Source organism: Camarhynchus parvulus, chromosome 1 (genome assembly GCF_901933205.1).
Source record: "Camarhynchus parvulus chromosome 1, STF_HiC, whole genome shotgun sequence".
In the NCBI taxonomy this organism is placed as follows: Eukaryota; Metazoa; Chordata; class Aves; order Passeriformes; family Thraupidae; genus Camarhynchus; species Camarhynchus parvulus.
In genome coordinates this window covers 14,664,212-14,687,594 of record NC_044571.1, presented here as the reverse complement: position 1 = coordinate 14,687,594, position 23,383 = coordinate 14,664,212, and the positions used below count along the sequence as shown (strand labels likewise).

The 23,383-nt window shown below is 39.4% G+C and overlaps 1 protein-coding gene across 2 annotated transcripts in view; it reads left to right on the top strand.

Moving 5' to 3' along the window:
• The window catches only part of SMS (spermine synthase), a 43,302-nt gene that overhangs the window by 6,903 nt on the left and 13,016 nt on the right, over positions 1-23,383 (top strand). For both annotated transcript variants that reach the window (XM_030943748.1, XM_030943757.1), the window contains exons 2-9: positions 6,534-6,654; positions 13,946-14,039; positions 14,795-14,859; positions 17,333-17,508; positions 19,287-19,441; positions 20,338-20,427; positions 21,376-21,490; positions 21,965-22,044. In XM_030943748.1, coding sequence (XP_030799608.1) covers positions 6,534-6,654; positions 13,946-14,039; positions 14,795-14,859; positions 17,333-17,508; positions 19,287-19,441; positions 20,338-20,427; positions 21,376-21,490; positions 21,965-22,044 — 896 coding nt within the window. The remainder of the gene's footprint in view (positions 1-6,533; positions 6,655-13,945; positions 14,040-14,794; positions 14,860-17,332; positions 17,509-19,286; positions 19,442-20,337; positions 20,428-21,375; positions 21,491-21,964; positions 22,045-23,383) is intronic.

The window sequence follows — 23,383 nt, the reverse complement described above, 5'->3', positions numbered from 1 at the left end:
TAACGACTGCTATGAACTCATTGCCTGCTTTTGTTGGTTTCTAGTTTTGAAGATTAAAATACTTTATGACTGGAACTCTGAAAATATAATTATCTGATTCTCCAGCATGATGTCAAGTTCTCAATGGCTGCTTGCTCAGACATGAAGGAACTGTCACCTGCAGAGGTGAAGGCTAACAGTGTGGGAGATGTTTGTTGTGAGGCTCATGGTTTGAGGCTGTAGAGCAAATTCTTGCTGGGAATAAAGACTGCTTTTGACACATCGGTATTTCCCATTTCAGATACATTTCTCTGACCACGCCTCTTAAATATAAAAGTCCTTGAAAGGAGAGGAAAGTATATAGGACAAGTACTATGTTTATTACAAGTACTACTTAATATTTTTCTAGAAGATGATCAGGTCATAGGTGATGAAGTGGCTTGGAAAATGTAAGTGACCAGAAGAGCTGATACTATTTGGACATGCTGAAGTTCTGTTACCAAGTGTTTTCTCCTCTACAGCCTTTTTTGTGTGGAAGGTCTACAGGTATTTCAACAGATGCTAAAGTTTAAAATGTGAACAGTCTTTGTATGCCAGTTGTTGGACTTCAGTTGTGTGTTACTGGGTGACAAATAAAGTTTAAGGCATTGAAACTATAATTGTTGGTACTAAGGCTCAAGTGGAGGCCTGTGTTGTTTCGGGACTTTTTTGTAGTTACCAGAGAATTGCTTTGTGATCTGTTGTGCACATTTCCAGAAGATGGGCATTTAAAAAGTTAACTGTAGTAGGATGCTGTACATTACTAACTGCAATTAGATGCCAGATATAGGAGAATACTTTTAAAGCATATATTTAATTAAAAATAGAGAAAGAAATAATTTGTAAATGTCAGAGTGAATGGGGGAGGCTCTACTAGTGATAGAAAATATGGTCCCTAATGTGCTTCCAGACATGATGGTCTTCTAAAATTTTGCCAAGACCGAACAAGGGAAAGCCCCTCTCACAGGTCTCTGTGGTGGATTCTTTTTAGTTTTCCATAATTGTTCTGCAGGAATCATTGGGAGTGAGCCTTCAGATATTGATGAATCCACAAGCAGAGGCACCCTATATTTGCACAGTAAATTAGATTTTTGATAGCCCTAATACAGCAAATCAAGTAGAGGAAGGGTGAAGGAATAACTTATTTTTAGTGTATTTATTCCATTATGGAAGTGGATGGATCTCATAGACCTATATTTCCTGAAAACTGGAGATCTTCTGTGGAATTCTCCCTTGAAAGTGATTAGGGAGCTAATACGAAGGTGGTGGTAGTGCAGGGGAGGAGAGAGTGTTGAATTCTCCTTTTTGTAGCTGGGTATTGTTAATGCTTTGAGAACTCATTCTGATCATGATTGTTTTACCCACAATTTCCTAAAGGACCCTTGGATGCCCAGAGTGACTCCTGTTGTCTCTGGTGATCTCATGGAAGTGCCAGTGAGTTCATGCACTTGCTGATGTGACCCAGTATAGCTATAGTTACGCAGTATAGCATTTGTACTTCTTCACTATGTAGCTGGAAATCCTTAGAAATTGGAGTGGGGCAGGTGTTCTGTGGAAACCCTTGGAAAAAGCAGCCTTCTACTCCTAACCTTGTGTAATACATGTTGCAATAGAGTGAGTGCACTAGGAAACTCGATGATCTGTTTTCTCGTGGATGAATGAGTCGTGGATGACTGTTTCCACCTGCTGCCCCCTTAAGCCTCATGCCATACATGATTTATTGACTTCTGTGTCTAAGTCAACATAATGAGGATGGTCCTCATGGATGCAAATTGATTGAAAGGAGTAATTTTAGTATAATTTTCTGCTTCCTGCTGTTTTCTTCTTTTGCGGAGCTGGCAAGGACAAAACAAAGGATTTTTTCCTGTACGTGTGTTCTGCGTGTGTTCTGTTTGAAACTTAATAATCAGAAGGTGTATGTTGCTAAAGCCAGTTGTTACTCATTTGCATCTATTCACATGTCAGGAAAAAGCTACCTGCATGGTTCTGGGCAGTTATGAAAGCAGGAGTTTTGGGGTATACTTGGAGGGTGTACTTTCATTCTTGTGAGGTGTGGGGTTATCTTGTTGTTGGAGGACAAGGCTCAGCTTAGGCGATTGTTAGCATTCTGACTTTAGCTGAGTCTGTGATATTGCTGTGAAAACTTCTCCAGTTAGTCTGTTTCAAACACCTGTATGCCCTGCTCACTCATTTTCCATGCAGGCAGATCCTTTTAACTAGCACAAAAGAATTACAATTCTTAAGTTTTCTACTTCTAAGAAAAATATTGCCATGCAGAAGTTGATGACTAAGTGATAAGTTATCTGCAAATTATTATGTACTGCTCTATCTGGTCACATAAAATGGAGAGGGGGACCTAGGAGGAGGAGGAGGCAGCTGTTGATTTTCCATACACTGTTGTGACTTTTAGCTTTTTTGGGGGGGTTTTATTTCTGTTTTCTCAAGTGCTAAAAAAATCTAGAACATGCAAAATACATGGGAGCCCGAAGCTTCTCCTTGGCTCTGGGTTTTTAAAGCTGATGAACAATTTGCTCACCAAACATTTCTGCTGCAAACCTCTTAATTTTGCAGTTTTTTCATGGCTGAGATTGAGATACAATATTGGCATTGCAAAAATCAGTTTGTGAGTGAGAGATTCCCTGTACACCTGTGAGCCTGAGGACACTGTTTCCAGTACGAGGTGGTGGTGGAGGGGGCTGCCAGTTTGACTGTGCTGAGCTCGGTGCCAGAGCAGTCAGGTGTGTGGCTGTAGCAGGTTGGAGGCACCCTCTCCTGCTGCTCTTCTTGAACTGTCCCTGGACCTCAGCTGCCTAGAAATGCATCTCTTCTGTCAGGTGTGTTCCCTTCATCACTTGTATGTGGTGCCCTTCCACCCTGTCTCTGTATTTCCTTTTCCTTTAGGATTTTTGAAGAATGGGAGTTGATAGGTAGGGTGCCTGTGTGCAAGGATATCAGACTTGCAAAACACAAGGATTTATTATGTTGAAACAACCTAAACAGCTCTGAACTGAAACAATATGCCAGCACTTCAGGTTGCTGTTTACTCTTAGCATATTCTGCATCTTGATTCCTAATGTATGCTAACTCTTTCATGTATTCTTAATGAAACGCTTTGTTTTCTTCACCTTTTTCTACTGAATATTTAGCTACCAAGGGAAAATTCATCAGTTGCAGAATCATATATAAGTGCTTTGATGTGTTTTATTGTTTTGGTTATGCTGTATTCTCACTTGCTAGAAGAAATGATTGAAAATCAGGGTAAGAAAAATTTGAAGCTGGAAGTGGGGTGAATATTTTCAATGAGAATTAATCTGTTCCCATAGTTTACTGAAGTTTTGTTAATTGTAGGGGATGAAGTCTTCTTAATCCAGAATATTTTTAGAGGCAGTCTAGTTTAATAGATGATTCCAACACTGAGCTCAAGTATCAGGGTGGAACTAGCCAGTGTTGTGCATGAGGCCAGACTTGGTGCTTACAGCGACTCTGGACTTTGCTCTCATTTCACAGGTTACTGTCAATTACTGACTGCTTTGCTGCTCAAATTCAGAGGAACATCTGCAACTGCTGCAAGTCTTCTCTTCAGATGTGCTGGGGTTCAAAAATGTTCTGGCTAAACTGGGCATTAACTCTCTTGAAAAATACATGTATTTCAAATCCTGTACATAGTGGGTTTTGTTCCTGTTATCTAAAGTTGAAACTCTGGGCATTTTTCATTACTTCTGGCAAATAATTATCAAATGCCTAAATCAGTATTTTCTACTTGGTATCCAGAGTTTGTTTCTTTTGTTCCTGAATAACCAAAAATGTAATGACTACTTGAATAAATATTTAGATGTAGATTCAAAGGTGTTCCTGTTGTTTTAATCACCATTGTCCTATTTGCTTATCAGTGCTTGATAAGAGCATATCTGAGCTTGGAGTGAGGTGGTGACAAGTGGATTTGGGTGAGATATCCTGAGATCACTGAAACTTCCTGATACCTTCAAGCAACCACTTAAGCCCTCAAACATTTTATAAGGGAATCTCCAACTTGGGAGAATTAATTAGCCCTCCGAGGCAAATCTTGTGGTGAAAAGAGCATGTTGTTTTAATTTCCTAAAGTTAATAGCATAATAGGGAGAGCTTAATCAAGCTTGTGCCTGGGTTCTTAGCAAAGAACTTTGTGGCTGAGTGATGAGCTGTATGCGAGGGGTTGATCTGTTCATGGAGCAGAAAAATACCAGTGATGATTTGTCCTGCAGTGTCTGCCAAGATGCACCTAGCGGGATTCCTTAAAGCTGTTGAAAACGGGCTAAATGTATTATGAGTACTTCAGTTCTTTCAGTCTGTTTGCCATCTTGCTGCTGTCTTGCAGAAGCTGCAGAAGTTAAGTGATTGGGGGGTTTGTTGGACACTGGTTCAATTTAAATCTCATGTCATTTTACTCTTGGCCCTTGGAGGGCATGGCATGCATTAGTAAACAGGGTTTTTAATGTTTTTGTGGGGGTGGCTTAAGGAGTAAATGGTGGAAGTAGGCATTTGTTGTGATAAAGATGGAGAAGGTAAAGGAGTTGGGCAAGGAAGCAAATGCTGCTGAGGAAGTGAGGACTGCATGTCTGAAGTGACAAAAATGCTTTGTGAATGTACTGGCATTGGAGCAGCTGCTCTTACCCTCTCCAAAAACGGCTGATGCCTGCCAGAAGCTGCAAGTTCAAAGTGAGCCTTGCAAAGTTCCCTTGCCAGTGCAAGGCAGAGATTAGAACCTGTTTAAGAACTGTGGCTCATAGTTATGGCCCCATTTATCTACTCTTTTGATCTCTGAAAAACATGTTGGTTTGATTGCTGGCCCACTTATTACTGCTGTAACCATGGTTACTGGGCAGGCAGGCTGTGTACTCTGAGCCTTATTGCCTGTGCCCTGGTAGAACCTGACGCTGGATAGGAGTCTAAAATCTTACTGGTACCGATGATGCATAGTTTTACAGAATGGTAGGGGAAGGAAGGTAGGGGAAGTTTCATGGTGGTAGTGGACTGTGGTGTTTCATCAGTGGTGCTCCTGACTAAGAAGGAACCAGCAGTTCAATAATTCACTGTGGTCTAGCAGAATTTAGTTTTGTTGGTCCTATTTGCCTTTAGCTTGCAACATGGAGTTGAGTGACATTTAGAAAATGAAAAATAAATCTATCTCAGAACATACATTGAGATCAGATAGAATGAGCAATAAGCAAAGCCTTCCAACTTCTATTAAATATCCTTGGCTCCTGGGGAATTGGCTTGCTTTTGGTTGTGCTTGAAGAGAAGTAAATGCTCTGTCAGTTACTTCGGTCTGTCTGGTTGAAACATTCAGGGTAATTCAAGTCTGGGGTTTATGGATGGTCAAACACAAGTTTCAAGCAGTCAGATTTTTAGCTTAGTCTGCTGTAGAGTTGGATAGAGATGATTGATTGAGGAACTTTGATTTATTTGGTATGGATCTTTTTTCACTTCTTTGTGCCTTGTACAACTCCATTTTATCGTGGGAACTATTGCTGATTATGTCTGCCGGCTACTTTTACTGGCTTCCAGTGTATATGCATTTTGGGAGCAGGGGTAAAGCAAAATAAGCACCTTGGGAATAACTCTTTAAGAAAGTCACAGTGGGGAAGATTGTCTGTGCTGGAGGATTTGGTTGTAAACTGTGCGACCCTACTAAGTCTGTGTCAGGTGATTTCTCTGGTAGAGATACTAACTCCTAGTTACATTGTTGCAATTTTGCATGACCATGATGGCTTAGTTCTGTGTTTTGTGAAGTAGCAGCGATGCTACTTGTCTTACAGGGACAGCCTGTAGATTAATGTTTTGTTAGGTTTCCTCACTGACACTGGTGGGCTAAGTCTTTCCAGTTCTATTCCTGATCTGCTAAGTGCAACTTTAGGAGCATCTTCCACTAATTCACATTGTCAATTCCAAAATAAGTGGGCAAAACTTGCAACTTGTTTTTGAGACACTTATTTGAAGAAATTCTTTTCCATAATATTATGCGGATTTCAACTGGGGACTAGCTCTGGCCTGGATGTTAGAAGAAAGGATGTTTGTGTAGTAGTAGGATGGGTAGGTTAGTCTTCAATGCCTTTGTAGTTATCCAGTATTACAGCTTAGCTTTTTTTGAGGTTTCTTGTCAGTGCTGTGGGGTTTTTTTGGGATTGCTGTTTGTGTGTTAAGCGATTTTAAAAGAAATTTTGTGAGTAAGGACTTGTGTGGATTGTGATATAGTATATGATCAATAGTAGCTGTAATAAAAATACATCCATAGTAGATAACCATTTTTGCTTAGTGTGAAAACTGATTTAAAATTGTTTGGATACCCATGCACTGAGAAATATCTCTGGGTTGATAAGGATGGGCAGAAGAGAAGGTACATGAAAGAGTGTTCAAATGGTACTTAAAGAAAAATTAATCCAGGCTTCCGGGAAAAACTTTCCAGCCTCTAAAAGAAGGCAGAAGTAACTTGAGTGGAAAATCCTCACTGATTATTTTTTTCTCTCTTAATCTTGCAGCTGATTGTAATGCCGTTCTTAAAGCTCTACAGCCCATTTTTCAGGAGCAGGGAATGACAGAAACAGTTCATAACTGGGAAGACCATGGTTATTTAGTAACCTACATCAAAAAAAATGGCAGGTGAGTGGGTTTTCTTTTGATTATGTCTCTGCTGTCCTTCCTTAAAGTATTTATTTCTCCCTCTATTGGACCTCCTGTAGTGTTGACAGGGAAGGCTATCCTTTTATCAGCCTTGTGTATGAAGTAGCTATGATAAAGAAGAATATTGTTTCTAATCTGGACTATGTCGTCTTGCAGTTTGGATATCAGAAGGTTGAACTGGTCAGTCTGGCCTGTACCATAGAATGGTGCCTTGGTCTCAGCACTAGTGTCCTTCCAGATGCAGGAAAGCTCAAGTCAGTTCAATGTATTTGTAATTTTCTGGCCATTAAATATGTCTAAACATGTTGGAGTCTAACCTTGGCATGTGAACAATGACAAGTTTGTGTCTGTATTTACATGCTGTTATAAGCTTCAAATTCTCAAGCAGCTTCGGAGGTAATTAGTAGCATGATAAGGGTGATTGGTGTCATTACTGACACAAAAGCTGAGTCTGCTGGGACAAACTGATAAGCAAAACTACATTCACTTTATTTCCAGATGCTGCTTCACAGTTACTTGATTATGGTATACATTAATCTGGTCTATTGATAAGTAACTACCATGGTTTTATTGCACTAAATTTGTTTATCGTTACCTGTTCTCGTCATAATTGTGGCAGCTGCTGCTTTGGGGTTGCCTGTTTTCTTTTTGCTGGTTGGATTTGTTTTGTCTGGTGGTTTGTTCTGTTTGTTTGTTTAATTGGGATTTTTTTGTGGGGGGTGTTTGGGACCCAAACTAAGGTAACAAGTAAGTGGATATGAATAGTTCTATGTTTATCATTCTCAGTTATGCTCTATGAAGTTTTTTATTTTATTTCAGTTAGCTTTTCAAATGTGATGCTGGCTTTTTCTCTCAAATTACTTGTTTTTTATACTTGATGTGTCTAGAAAAACCTGTTAGTTGTATCTTGCTTTTGTACAGGCTTGTTTACTTTAATTACATGTGCTTTTATATTCTTCCTGAATAATTTGATCAACATTGCAGTTCTGGTAACCTTTTGACTTTGAGTTGGTGAAAATATAGCAAAGTTGGTAATTTTCTTCCTCTGTAATAGTTGGTAAATATCCTTCCTCTCTATTGAGTTGAGCTTTCATGTAATTCTAAAAAGATAGTAGCAAGGTTCTACCAACTCTGAAGAATTAAAAGATAATACCTAAAAGTAAAAGGAAGTTAGATTAAAAGGTTGGTTTTATTTGATTACATGGCCTCATGTTGCTTTTCTGTATTTCCTTGAGTGTTAGAGGTATATGAGATGTGAATTCTCAGATTGGGTTTTCTCTTTGCAAATTCATCTGATCATTCTCCTTAAGCTGATAGCCTCTTCTAAAGGAGCAGTTTCAGAGCCTGTTTTTGATGTGCTCCAGGAACTTCCTAGAAAACTGTTTTGTTGCGTAACTTTTCCAGGAGATAAGTGAACTGGCACCTGGAAGCATCTCTGAGAAAGGTTCTTATAAAAACCTAGATTTTAAAATATTTGACTTGATTGCTCTTGTTACACTGTCAGCTGAACACATGCATAGGGGAACTTTCTGTGGGTTTTGGGACCTCAGCAGTTTTGTTTCCTCTGGTTATACAACAAGCCTGAATACGGTTTTTTAAGGTAGCCCTAAATAATATATTTCTGCTAGTGTAGTTTGTATTTGTTTGATGTAGTTTCAGTTAACTTAAACAAATGAGGTTGTAAACCCATAAAACCCAACAGACTGGACAGTTAAAAAACCTTGCAAAACAAACAGGTTTCACAAATTGTAAGAGTGAACTGATGAGCATATGGATTTCAACTGACTAAATAATTGAAACAGAACTTGCTAGTTCTGTTTTAATACCAGCAAGTTTGTCTGCACTTTATCTTAGTGCCTTAAAATATCATACATTTTAATTAACATAAAAATATTACCTGACACAACTAGGAAGAAAGTAGCCAGGGCATGTAGGCTTTTCCTCTCCTTTCCTTGCAACACAGTGAGTGTGCTTCATTTCCAGCAGCAACTTGTAGTAAAACTTGGAAAAAAGAATTGTGATGCAGGTGTGTCCTGAGCAGCTCTTGTAGGGGTGACTGGCTACAACTTGTTACAAGCTCCCTAGAAGGAGAGATGGAGTGGGTGCTGTGAGTAAGGGTGTTGTAAGCATGTGCACACAAATATGTTTTTTAGCCAGGCAAAGGTGACTGAGCCATTGCAAGACAGATGTGCAGTTGATGTAACAAGTTGGGTACTAATCCCTGGGAAAAATATCTGAGATGAGATAGTAATATATTGCTAAACAGTGTCTTACTCCAAAGTTTGCTGAGATAACCCTCATAGCCTGCAGGGTGCCCTGTGCTACAGTCTGTGGAATTGTGGGCCCTGCTGTTGACAAAGCTGTCTCTGACAAAGCCACCAAGTGAACAGCTCCATGGAGGGCTGCACTGGTGGAATGAATTGGAGCTGATTTGGGGATTAAGACCTGCTTTCCTGTTGTCATTACCAAAGCAACAGATCCCTGTTCTCTTTTGTCCAAAGCTAAGCAAGCAAAAGTCATATGTGGCAACTCTACCTGATCCATTTACTTTGTGGTTTGTTCTGACAAAAAACCTAATTGAGGGAGGTTCAGCTCATATTTACTAATGGAGTTGTCAACACAAGGCTCTGGAGTGGGGCAGGGAATGGCTCACTTGAGCCACTCAAGTTCTCTGAAGTGGTGGGGATGGATGCATTTCTCTGTGCTTTGCCAGCCCCCTTGCCCAGACACTGCTTGGGGAGCTGTAGCGTGTGCCATAGCGGAGCTCTGTCTCTTGAATTTCGAGTCTTGTTTTTCTGAGCTGTGTGTTTTTAGATTCTTTCTAGAGTGGTTTGTTGGGTCACATTAAGCAGCATGCTTTTACTGAAATGTCACTATCTTGGGCTAAACAGTTAAAAGTTAGGTTTAAAACATGTGAAATTTTTATCTTATTTAATGTATATGTGACTTTGTACAAAGTCATACTGCCCGGTATATTTCAACAGATTGAGAAGTGTTGTTACATCTAAGTTAAGGAGAAAAATCAGTGAAGCTAATCTTTAGCAACTAATATCTTCTCAATTAATGCTTTGTTTTAATCTCATTACTGCTTGTGAGCAAGTAGCCTTTTATTATACTGCATAGAGCTGTGAGAGTTTTTTTCCCTTGTAAATCTGCGCTCCTTCTTTTATCATGTTCCATCTTGAAGTTCTTCAATAACCCCCAAAACCTGAAACTTGAGTCACGGTTTCTACAGTAGAAGAGTGTCTTTTAGAAAAGCTTTGACCTCCTTTATAGCACACATCCATTTTTAACTTTGGTGTCTGAATTCTTGTTTAGAGAAGTATAATCCTACTGCACTTGACTTCACTGTTCACAGCAGTGCAAGCTTTACCCTGTTGAATTTGGTTTGTATGTCACAGGGATGGTGATGAATATGTTAACACTGTGAAGGGGGAGGGGAATGTGTTTACTTTTTTCCTTTCTTTGTTAGTATTTTGCTAACCACTCTGTATGCTAGACAGCATATTTTAAAGTGGCCTATGGAGTCACCCAGAGTGTAAAAATGGGCTGAAGAATAGGAAGTAGTTGGTAGGAATCAGCAGCAGCTACCATGGTAGCTTTTATTGATTTAATTTTCTTCTGTAAAAACAGAACTGGACTAATGGTATAATGAAGAAATGTGATTGCCTAGCTCCTTAAGGTCCCTCAAGTACTTTGTAATTAAGGTGAAGGACTTTAAAAAAGAATATGTTTTAGGTAAACAGTGTCATGCCATTTTAAAAAATTTTACATTTCCCTAGTATAAGCAAATTTTTATTTCCTCTCTCATTCAGTAGTTTGACAGGTGATGCTTTTAATGGCAAGCTATCTTTTAAATACTTGAACTATTCTCTTTATAGTGATTCAAAGTTAGTCAGCAGATAAAAGCTTTGATGGGTAAAGAGGAGTTTGTAGGTACTTGTCTTTCTATCCAGCTTTATTCTCTGGGTGTGAGGTTTTGGGAAATCCTTTCTTGGGTATGTGTGATTGTACTGTTGCATTGTACTCTGCAGTACAAGTAACTAAGGTAGGCTGTTGCATTTTGGGTTAGAATATTTTGATCTTTGCTTTCTAGTTCTTTTCCAGCAGTTACTTTTTGATTTGTGCAGTTTGGAATTATTTGTTGACATCTGATGTTTTCTGATGTTCAGGTGCTAAGATGCAGCACTCAGTAGAATTATATCTATAGCTGACACCTGTTTGCATACCAGCACAGAAAGCTTGAGCGCTGCCTTGGAGGATGTGGCAGATATGCAGGTGCAGCAGCAAGTGGAGTGTTCTTACAGTGGGAGCTGCTTTTCAGGTGCAGATTTCCTTGCCAGATGGAAAGGAAGAGGATACCACCTCACTGAGCTTTTTTTTCCCCCTTTTTACTTTTATGAAATTACATGCAAGCACACACCAGCAGTGTGGCAGATGGCTTTTTTTTTTTTAAACAGGTATTGTATTTTTCAGGAAGATGAGACAGAAGGGGCTAATTTTGAAGCAAACTTTATTTTCCCCCTATTGGATTCTAAAGTAATCTTTCCTGTATATTCATAGATTGAAAATGGAAACTATTTTCATTGTTTTAAAGAACCCTCTTCCACATATTAAAAGAGCAGCTGCTGATAAAAACCTGTGTTCATATATGTTCTGCCAAGCAGAAAAATGTAAAATGACAAAAGCCAGCATAGCTTTTACTGTCTGCTGGCTGAAGCTGGTAACTTTTTGTGAGTTCAGCTTTGGCCTACCACTACTGCATTAATACTACTTAATACTGGACTGTTCACTTTTTTGAGTATACTTGTACTGTTGGCTATGTGCTTAAATATTTACAGGCATTTTAGCTTACTTTAGGTGTCTCTTTTCATCCAGATAACTTATAGCCAAGGTATAGCCAACCTGGACCTGTATTATTGTTGATAATTTTGAATTTCATTCAAGTTGTTGGTTTTTTTTTACCATAAACTAGCTGAGAATATCAGCCAGAAACTTGGAACCTGTTGGAATTTGAAGTTTAGTCCCATTGCACAGCCTGCTGCCTGCCTTTCATCTCTTCCCCCTTGCCCCAGGTGTCAGGACCCTTCTATTCTGCTAGAGGTGACAACTGGATGAAATGGATGGTTCTGCTGTTGTCTCTGCATTCTAAGGCTGTCATACCACAGCAAATACATACCAAATCTGAAGTTGTGTGGCTGTACTTTCAGAGCAACTCTGCTCTCTGCCTCTCTCACCTCCCACCCCAAAGCAGGGGCAGGAATGTCCCCTGCTGAGGCTCTCATGGAGTCACAGGGGAAGTGAAGATGTCAGCTGTCAAATCTTATGACAGCTGTGTGATTCTTGTAGGAAATTAATTTAAAAGAGAACTTGAGTCATGGGACAGTCAATCTGTTGTTCATTTGTGCCAACAGCAGCTCCCAGAATGTGGAAACAAACTGATAAAAAGTTTTTCTAACAGTGAAAATATTTGACACCATGACAGTTTTCAGGGAATCAGAGCTGTCTTGTGAGCTGCATATACATTTTTCTGTCTGTATTGCCACAGCTCTGAGGGCCTATGGACTTCACCCTTTTCAATATGAATGGTCATGTCCAAAACCTGCTGTAGTGACCAGTACTTCCATCTTCTAAGTTCTGCTCTGTTGTTCTCTGCTTTAAAAAACCCCAAACCCTCATATAAACAGTATCCTGGTAGGCTTTTGTGATTCCTCACCAAAACCCTGTGTCGGAGGACACCTAGTGGGGAAGCTCCGGGATGGAGGGAGGGCTGCTCCAAGGTGGTGACAGGCTGTGTGCTCTGGGTGTGCATGTGTGTAGGAAATGGAAATGCCTCTTCTTCCTGGGGACAAGGGCCTGTCTGCAGAGTCCGGAGGAGAGACTCAGACTGCCCAGACCCATCCTCTGAAGAGCACTGGGTGACGGTAGTAACACGTGAGAGCTGCAGATCACTGCTGTTCCAAAGCTGGCAAGGTGTTTTTATTTTTGATTTGCTTCAGTCAGTTTCATAATTTGATTGTTTTACAGTTGCCAGAAGTTGTCTTCAGATAACACACAATATTCAGGGTTTTATCTCAGACTGCAGCTGAGGGCTGAAGGTCCCAGCATCATGGTGGAGGTGGTGTTCCTATTGAGGCTGACAGTTTGCAAAAGGGGCTCTGGAAGAGACAAAAATGGTGGGGGTGGTGGGGAGATGAAAGGCCATGTAAACTTTGTCATAACAGGAGTTGGTTTGTGTTTTCCTTTGGGGCTGAGTGGGGTGATAAGAGAAGACAGGCAGAGAATGGAGCATTCAGAGAATGATACAGCTTTATCTGAGGTTTCTGTGTTGTACTAGTGCATTTCTATCCCTGAATACCCTTTCTTTGTTCAGCCATTCCTGTTCTCATCCCCTCTTCTGCTTTTTTCTGGCGTGTGTTTTTCTCCTCCGCTTCCTTTGTAGCCTTTCTGTTTCTTTTTGTCTTCTCTCCTCCCTAGAATAGGAAGGATATTGCCTCTGCTACACTGTTTCCTTTTGTCCTTCCCCCACTGCCCTTGGTTCTTGTTTTCTTCATCGCAAGTTCTCGGAGATTCACTGTTCAATGGTGAGGCCTTGCTCTTTGGTCTTTAAATGTTTCTGTAGTAAATATACAGTAGAAGTTGACTTGGCATGTGTATTCATCAATGAGAGTATGCTACTGCAATTTCTTTGCCAGTCAGAGCTGTGGTTTGCTCCAGGATGCTTATTGTTTTTCACTTACAGATTTTTATTCAGCTTTGAATGTGATCATTGTCTCTGAATAGTTACTATAAAAAAAATTTAAAAACAACCAACAAAAAATCAAACAACCAATCCCAACCACCCTGCCTGCATAACAAAACAGAGACCCACCTCCAGAAGTGAAGAGGAAAATATAGAGGAAGGAAAGTGTCCAGCTGTTTTCTTAAGGATTGTTTTCAATTAAAAAGCCTAAACCAACACACCTGTTCCAGCAGGCCTGTAGACTAGCAAGCAGTGTATTCTACATTGTGCAATTGTTGTTGTGGCTTAAACACCCTGTTTCACTGCCTTGCTTCCTAGGGGTTTTATTAGTTGTTTAGTGATAGGCAAGTTCTTGCAACTTTGTTTGCTCTTTGTGACTCGAAGAGGAAGACTTGAGCTGGCACGGCCAACAGTTACATGTGCTGGGGAAAAATATACTCATTCTGAACTTTAATATAACTTGTTTTAGATTTTCTTTCTGTACTCTGATTTTTGATAATAAATTTGTCATCACTGTCTCTGTTATAGTTTTGCCAATTTGAGAATTCACCCTCATGGACTGGTGTTGGTGGATCTGCAGAGCTACAACGATGACATGAAAGGAAGAGAAGAAGTTGATCAGGTATGAATGTTGCTTACCTTACTAGGATTACCTAATCGTACGGGGAACCCCTTTTTTGTCAGGTCTGTCAAAGTCTATCATGGTAAAAGACTGAAAATATTGAAGTCAGTTCAAACCTGGATGCTCACAGATGAGGAGCAGTAGCACCTGTTGAAGTTGTGCACATGTGTGAGTGCATGAATGCACACACTCCTCTGCAAGTACTGGGCCTCATGTTCTTTGTAATAGTTGTGAAAATACAGCAGCCTTGGTTAGGGCTTGGGTCTCTTCAGCTACCCAGGGCACTGAGGGAGGACATGAGATGTTTGGTCTGCAGCCTGGTGTATTAGTGTGAGACTTCTTTGTACTCCCTGTTCTGAGAGATGGGAAGCCTCCATACTCAATCTTTTGCCCCATGGAGAAAAACCAATTTCATCTTCCCTGGCATGAAGGCTCTAGACATTGAATATTGCAGGGGAGGAGCCCACTGCTGTAACAGGAGTGGAACTTTGAAGGGTTCTCATGTTCCCTCTTTGGATGTGTTGTCCTAGAGAACAGCTAAATACAGTGATGACAGCTGCTGAAATGTGCACATTCTTGCTAGTAACAAGGCTGAGGAGGCCAGCTAGTTACTCTTGGGCTTCTAGTGTTACATTTCAAAGCCTTCTCATAGCAGGTGCTATGTTTTATTGACTTCCAGATAGGCTAATTTAACAGATATTTTGCATTAAGTGCTGATTTACAAATTCCTACCTCTTATTTCCTATTTTTTGCAGCTTCTAAACAAAGTAGAAGAAAGAATGAAAGAGTTGATTCATGGTAACATAAAAAGGGTGAAACGGTAAGTTTGTACCTCTACTTCTGTTTGGCTTGTCTGCATAGTTACTAAAGATAATAAGCAAGTTAGGCTTTGCTGTAATGCAGTGAATAGCCTGGAGTGTGAAGATAGGGATGGGATTTTTTTTAGTTTCTTGTGAGGATTGCATGAAATAGTGAGAGAAAACGCAACGTGGAAGCAGAAGCAGACTGCTCTGAAAGAGCTGGGCAGCCAGGGGTGGCAGAGGAATAGGCCAGGGCATAAACTGTACCCTGTGGGCCACATCCCAGAGCTCATGGAGAAGGTGAGCTGATGATGGTGACCAGGATCAGACCCAGCCCTGTGGCTGCCAGGCTGGGCTGTAGTACTGAGGCAATTCTGACCACATGCTGCGTGTCAGGGATTGGCAAAAGACTTGGGCAGGTGAGGATGGAGCTGCAGTGCACCTCTGGCACAGGGACCAGGGGTGAGAATTAGAGCAAAAATGGAGCTCAAGCCTACAGAGGAGACTTTGCCCTGACAAGGTTTCCTGCATCCCTTTCTCACATCTCTGCCTCTGCTGTGCCTCAAGGTGCTTGCTGTGGGTATGTGTGGTTTAGGGACCTGCTGAGAAGGTAGCTATGTTTTGTAGCAAATTTTTATAATTAAACTTAAGGATGGAGACTTTGCAAGCCCTTTGTCAATTTGGATTATTTAAATTCAAGGCTATGTGTTAAGATTTAAGGACTCAAATTGCAGCTCATGGCCTGGTGCTGAAATAAGTTTCATACTGGATATGGCTTCTTGTTGTCTTCATGGTGGCTGTCTGGCAGTGACTGATACCTTGAAGCCAGGGAGCACTTACTCTAGGCACATGGTAGAAAGTGCAGCAGGTGCTTGAAGGAACATAAAAGTGAAAATGGGTCAAGAAAAGTAAAAAGAAAGTGTGAAATCAACAAGGCTCAGTAAAGCCAAGGAGCAAACTACAAAACAGGAAAACGGTTAAGCAGTACTATGGCAGAAAGTAGGTCTGAAGGTTATGAAGAGAGTACAAGCAAAATGGTAGCAATTTGAAAAGTGGTATTATTGTTATTTCTGTTTCTCAGTTGTATGTAAAACAGAGTAATTATCTTGCTACTTCAACCTGGTAAAGCCTCACAAAAGGTGGACAGTGTATGAACATAGATGATCTTGTATCTTTGCTTATGGAGGAGAAGCTTTCTGAGGCTGTTTTGATGCTGAAATGATAAAGGGAGTTAGTTGCATCCCTGTGATAGGTATTTCTTAAAAAACAGGTCAGGACAGTGTCTGCCTGGAGTGGTCTAGATCTTCTGCTTACCTTAGTATGGGGAAGTGAACCTCCTAGAACAGTGCATCTGGCATGGATCTTGTCACATGCTCATCAATGTCTTTTTTTTTTTTTGCTTGTTTTTGGTTTGTGGGGTTTTTTATGGGGTTTTTTGGGTTCTTTTTAATTTGTTTTGCATTTTGCATTGTTTTGTTTTGGTGCCAGCTGCACACATGCAGGTGCAGTAGGACGAATGTAGCTGGAGAAGTTTCTCACGCTTTTTTGTTGTAAGGGAGGGTTGCTCTTGCTCTCACCATGTGCCGCCATCTGGCGGCTCGCTGCGGGTAGGAAGTGTTTCTGAAACGTTGATCGGCAATCACTAGGGAATTAAGAAGAAGCCTTGTTGGATCTGGTCTTCTGCTGCAGTCTCCTGGAAAAAACGCTTTAATTCTTTGAAGTGCGTCTGGGAGATCTGATGAACTCTGTGCCTGCATGTTTTGCCTAAATGCAATCTCTTTGGTTGTTCGCTGTCATTTCAAAGATAGTTTGCCTTTACAGGTGAAGTGCTGGTTTGAACCGAGGTACATCTCTATGGAATTAAAAAAAATCCTAATACCCACAAACAACATACCCAAAACAGTCTTAGCAGATGCTTGAACCACTTTTAAAAAGTAATACAGACTATTGAGTGATATCAAGGATTGTGGTTATGTACTGCAGGCTGACCCAGCTCAGTTTGAAACGCTGTAATAGTTCTTTTTTTGTTTCTCTGTGTGTTAAAATGTATCTCAGTATAGCGTCAGAATGAGATCCACTTAGTTACAGAGAAATGTCATTCTTAACTGAAGATGGGAAGACGTTTTGTCATGTTTTTTTGCCTGCATTCTGTTTTTGTATTGTATTAATTTCTAGTCATGAGCTGATTCTTCTACGGAGGCTCATTCATTATGTAAATTCCATCTCTTAGAATAGAAAGAAATCCACAAGTACATTGTGGAAGTTGTACATAAAGAAGAGCCATGTATACTACCTGTCCTTTAGCAAGTTAAATATATATAACATATGACTGGTAAGTTTCCTATACATGTTAAGTATTAAATGTGGCAAATTTTATTAGAAGCCTCTCATGAATATTATTTATTATGGTGAATCCACAGTATGTTTGAAGTGGATTTTTTTAAAATCAACATTTCAAATTTTTGTAATCCTTTTTCATGTTATTTTGTTCAGGTTGCCAGCCATTTTGAGAGGAGGTGTTATTGATAGATACTGGCCCACAGCTGATGGGCGCCTGGTGGAGTATGACATAGATGAAGTTGTTTATGATGAAGATTCACCTTTTCAGAATATTAAAATTCTGCATTCAAAACAGTTTGGGAATATTCTTATTCTCAGTGGGGATGTTAGTAAGTATCATCTCATTTAAGGATCTCTGGTATGAAAATGTCAAAAGTGTTGTTTTGTATCCTGCTATGGCAGTTTTAATAGATGCCTAAGAGTAATGGTTCAGATGCTGGAAACTGTGCATATACACATATATCTGTTCATGTATATTAAGGATGTTAATCAGGCTGACCAGAGTAAAATCTAGAGTTAAAAAAAAATTATTTTTCCAGAGTTAGTATCTTTGCTGCAGAAAGTAGCCTGGGAGATTAGAAGATGGTGTTCTATAGCAGAGCTTGCTCTCCTCCATTCTTTTATATGAACTTTTCAGTTTGTTGCCAGTCCAACCTTCTAAGAGCTTCTCTTTGACAAACAAGCTACTTTATCAGTCTTCAAAACACAGTGGTGTTCTAAAGAAATATGAAGTGATACCTGGCATGTATGTGTATAATCCTGCTGCTCCCTTGGTTCTCTAAGGGAATTTCCTGCTTGGTGAGGTATAGGACAGCTGTATCTCAAAGCATTTAGCTGCTTTATTTGTGAACAAATAATAGAACTTGAACTCATAAGTTAATCAAAGTAGTGACCCAATCTTTATGTGGGGGTTTTTATATGGGGTACTTCATCCCTGCTGACCTTTGTATTTTTGAAAGTAGACTTAGGAAAAGTGGACTGCTGTTCATTAAAGCTGGAGACTGCTGGAAAATCTAGGCAACAAAAGGACTATGCTTTGTAAAATCTCTTAGTTCTTATGTTGAAAAGGAGAGACTCTGGTAAATGAAGGATGTTGCTGTCCAGGTATAGAATACCTATTTTCACTCTAATGGCAGAGTAATTAAGAAATTGAAATACAGCTTTTTGAAATCATTGGAAGTACCTCTAACAATTCAGTTAGCTTTCTGCAGCTGTCAAGAGGGCTTCTGTGCAGCTGGCAGCTGAAAAGCACTGCTATTGAATTCATTAGCAAGGTATTTTCTAATCCAGATAGAATTGTATTAGAAATCATCAAATTGGATATTCAGTTATTCTAGCAAGAAATTTTTATCAGAGTTTAATATGTAGATGAGGTTTTGCTTGAACATTATGACAATGTGCCTTGTAGGAAGGGAAGTATGCCATTGCTTATTTCCCTTCCATGGGATTTTGAAATAATGCTTTGTCTCATTTTGTTATTGTGCAGTCATAAGTGAGGTGGTGATTGCCAGGCAGAGTGACAGGATGTGCCACAATGTGCTGCTGCACAGAGCTTGGCCCTGCTAGTCTGGATCTTGGCCCTTGTTGCAGCTTGGGAGCGTTACTGCCTGCTTTACTACTGAAGCTAATGCTGGCAGCAGGCAAGTGGCAGGGCCCTTCAGCACCTGGCTGTTGATGGTCATGTTTGTTTCTGTGCAGGGATCCACCTGTGTGCATCTAGGTTGCTCTTTTAGCTGGGGTCCACAATGCATTTTCAGAAATTTCCAGATCTATCGCTTGCAGGATGAGTCTGAGATAAAAACCCACTGAAGTGTGAAGTATGAGCATCAAGTTACTACGACTGATGGTTTTGCTCTGCTACTTTTTCTCTTGGCATACTTCTTAATGCCGAGGTGGCCATTGTTGGGCTCATGTGGAGAACTGGAGAAATCCTGTGTGGGATTCTGAGAAGAATCTCATTACTGGGACTGTCTCTGAGAGCCATGTTGTTTCTGTAGGTGTTCTTGCTTTGGTCTGTATTGTATCACCTCTGGATTAATACCAGTTAATGAGAACAACTGAAGATTTGATATTGCTGTCCAATTCTTTCTTCCTTCCTTCCATTCAGATCTGGCAGAGAGTGACCTGGCGTATACTCAAGCCATAATGGGCAGCGGGAAGGAAGATTACACTGGGAAAGAAGTGCTAATCCTAGGAGGTGGTGATGGAGGTATACTCTATGAGATAGTCAAACTGAAGCCAAAGATGGTTACTATGGTAGAGATATCCTTTGACAAGTGGCCCATCATTCATATCAACCTGAGCTTTCTGCTGATACCCTAGCACTGAGCATAGATACCTGTCAGGTTACCTGATTTGCGTGAGGAGATAGCATCTAAAGTGAAATCTTTCTGGCAACTTAGAGAGACTCAGTGACTGGACATTTGTGCATCATTGTGCAACACCTGCTTTCAGGTTCCTAATCCATACCATAACTCTCAGTAGCAGTTTACGTAAGGCTGGAAAGGAATGCTTTCATCATCAGACTGATGCTTTCTCTAATAACAGAAGACAGGTCTGTCAAGTTTGGGCTCACTTCTGCCTTCTTGAGTTTGTCTGTTTTCCTAAAGAAAGTGCCTCGAAGCAAAAAAACTTAATCAATAGAAATGTCAGGACTTGATGAACTGTATTGATGAATTGACCAACCCTGTTCTAAAAATACCAATACAAATCAAGTTTTCAACATTCTGTAGTTGGTATAATTAGTAACATAAACCATTGTTAGCCATATGAGATGTTGATCATTCTAGGTTTTGGGATCTATTTGCTGAGACTAAGAATAATTGTTATAAAAATGTAGGTTAAAATCTTAACCTAGTTTTACTTTATGGAGTTTTCACTAGTCTTACAATTCACTTTTCAGGCTTTCATAGTAATGATAACCTAAGCTATAAAAAATACTGGTTAAAACTAAAAAGAAGCACTTTGTGATCATCTGATTGAATCTGGAGTACAGATCTACGTATGTACCGGTACATAAGGTTGATTATTGCAGTACATATACCAACAGACACATCTAATTATTTCTTTGTGAATGCCTCTTTGTGAACTTGTTTCTGAAGAGGTAGAAACTCTTACCTCTATTTCTGGAATTTATGATGCCTTGACAAACTTCAAACATTGACCAAATGGTGATTGACGGGTGTAAAAAACACATGCGGAAAACGTGCGGAGATGTCTTAGACAATCTGAAAGGAGACTGCTACCAGGTAATGTTCTGTTCTTCTTTCATTACAAGTCATATTTCACATACACATAGACCTAGTCTGGAAGAACTGCTATGGCAAAGTTTTGGGGGCAGGTCTTCTGACTTAAGTTTGGGGAGCTTTTTTCCTTTTGTATGACACTTGCATATTTTAATAACTGGAATTTGTTGGAAGTATTTTAACTCTCCATCTTTAGACTTCTAAAATGAATTGCAAATGTAGCATTTAAGGAATGTGAAATAGGAGAATGTTTGCTATAACTTAGAAATAAAGAAGAGATAACAGTAAGAACGTTGTGTTTAACAACATCATTAGTTAAACTGTAAAAAGAGAGAAGAAATGTGTTTCTTAGTTGAAAATAGCTGAATTTGTAATATACATTTAAGAATTATTTTTGATTTGCAGGCAAAATCCCTTAGTATCACACTGCTATTACATTAAAATAAAAACCCTAACAGATGTCATGCATCCCTGCAGTTGAGTTCTTTGTGCTGAATCTGACAGCACTTACAAATGAACCCAGATGTAATCTGACATTTTTCTGTTTTCATTAATGGCCTGTAGATGTTGTCACAGCTATTAACTTACAGGAGTTAGCTAATAAAAACACACAAAAAATAACATGCTACTCCATGGAAATCAGTGGCCCTTCATACAAATACCTTATTTAACTCACATGTTGGAACTGCTAACTGTTGTCAGCATTTGGTAGAAAGAGCGGTGGTCACAGATCTAGGAACTTCAGTCCTGGAATGCCTGTGTTTTCATGTCATAATTCCTACGAAGTTCCTCCTTTCTGTATGATGTAAAAACTTGAAAATAAAGCCTAGAATTAAATATGCAATTATTTTGTAATTTTTTCCTCCTAATTTCTGTGAATCCACATTTGTTCCTTTTAGCTGGTCATTTTAGGCTATTTTTAGGACTTCTAACAGTATTTCATTCTTATAGGTTCTAATTGAAGACTGTATTCCTGTACTGAAGAGGTATGCCAAAGAAGGAAGAATGTTTGATTATGTAATTAATGATCTGACAGCTGTTCCAATCTCCACATCTCCAGAAGAAGGTAATGCTTCTAATTTATTTACTTAAACTTCTGAGAATTTTTACATTTCTGTCCTTCTGCTGCATAATAGTCTGCAGCATAAATGCTTTCATTTTTTTCCTATTTGAAAAGCAGATCTGAGAAAAAAGACTAATGGTTTTTAAATTATTTTTGAATGTTAGAAAAGACTAGCAAGTGCCTAGCACTCTTTTTAATCTGTTATTCCAGAATAATGTAAACTCATGTAGCTCTTGAGAAGTATTTGGTGTTCATACTCCAGTAAATTTTCCTCACTGCATAATTTATTGGAAACTTCAGGAAAATTCCTGTGGAGAAAAACAATACTCTGCCATCATTGCCATTGTGTATGGTTTGCATTTGTTTTTTTTAAATCCAGGCTTTATTTTTTTTTTTAACTTTGCAAGTCTTCAATATGTAATAAGTAAACAAGCCAATAATGTGCTGTTCTGTTTTTCAATCATTGCCCATATGCAGATTCCACATGGGAATTTCTACGGTTGATTCTTGACCTCTCAATGAAAGTCCTGAAACAAGATGGAAAATACTTCACACAGGTATGATGCTTGGATGTAATAAAGTATTGCTTTATATCTATTGCAATTTGCATATTTTCAGTTAAAAAAAGATAAAACTAACTAAAAATCTACTTCAAGCTGGTTTTCTCCATTTAATGACCTATCAGGCATTTTTCATGAAAGTTAGGATTTACTAACTGACTTGTCTTTTTTTCATTATTTCAGCTGAATATATAGTGCTTTTGTCTGGAGTTCAAAAGTATAATTTTAAGACTCAGCAAGGCACACTGCAGAATATTGCAGCTAAAGGATTCTTGGGAAAGCAGAACAGATGTACTTCATTAAGAGATACATGGTTTTTAAGCTAACGTCTCTAATTGTAGAGTGTTAAACACAGAAATTTGTCATTCATTAAAGTATAAGAGTGACGTAGGTGTGGTGGGATGAGAAAATTGGTATAGTCACCTCATAGGTAATAGAATTGTGGTATAGCTTTCAGCAGATAATACTTCAGGTAATCCTGAATTTGAAATGCCACGAAGTTGTGTGCTACTGTGCAAGAATGTAACAGGAGCCAGGGGATGGTTCAGTGAAGTCTCAGTCTCTGAAGTTGTATTTTTTTTGTCATGCTCATAAACTAGTCTTCTGATGTGTGGAGAATTGAAGTACTGTATTTTAGAATAATATCCTTAAGCTCTGAAATATATAGAAATTGCTTTACTGTAAAATTGTGCAGGTTTATAAAGAAAAGCAAAACTTGTGGGATGAGATTTCTGGCAATTCTAATATGCTACTCTATTTTAAAATGCTGTGGTTGTATGGACAAGAGAAATTATCTTGTGGTTGAAATATAAGATATAATTAAGATGGTTTTACCACACTTTAAATTTTAATGGCATTGCTGTCCTGTTAATTGTGGAAATATTTGTGGCAGATTTTGCTATCAAAAGGACATTGAATGTTTTGGAAACAGAGCAAGTTGTTGTCTTACAGTTGCTGTCCTTGTAGCATACACAGTGATGCTAGCTCACCTTGTTGGAATGTATGTAAATGTATATCTGGGAACAGGTTTTGTCGGACTTTGCAGAAGGACTCTTAAAAAGAAGCTTGTTTCAGCTGAGAGCTGAAATGATGGCTGTGCTGCAGCCATAGGGCAGGGGCTTGTTCTGTGTCAGCTGGAACCAGCTAAGGTTGGAGGCTGGTGCTGCCCCTGCTGCTTGTTTTGTCCTCATGGGAGGAGATAAGTCAGCTCTCCAGCATGTGATTGCACAGAAAGAAGGACAGCATTCCTGAACCAGCCCTGGTGGGTTTTAGCTGTTGTGAAACTGTGCAATGTTATATTTTGTGGTCCCAAAGCAACAAGGTGGTACATGGCAGG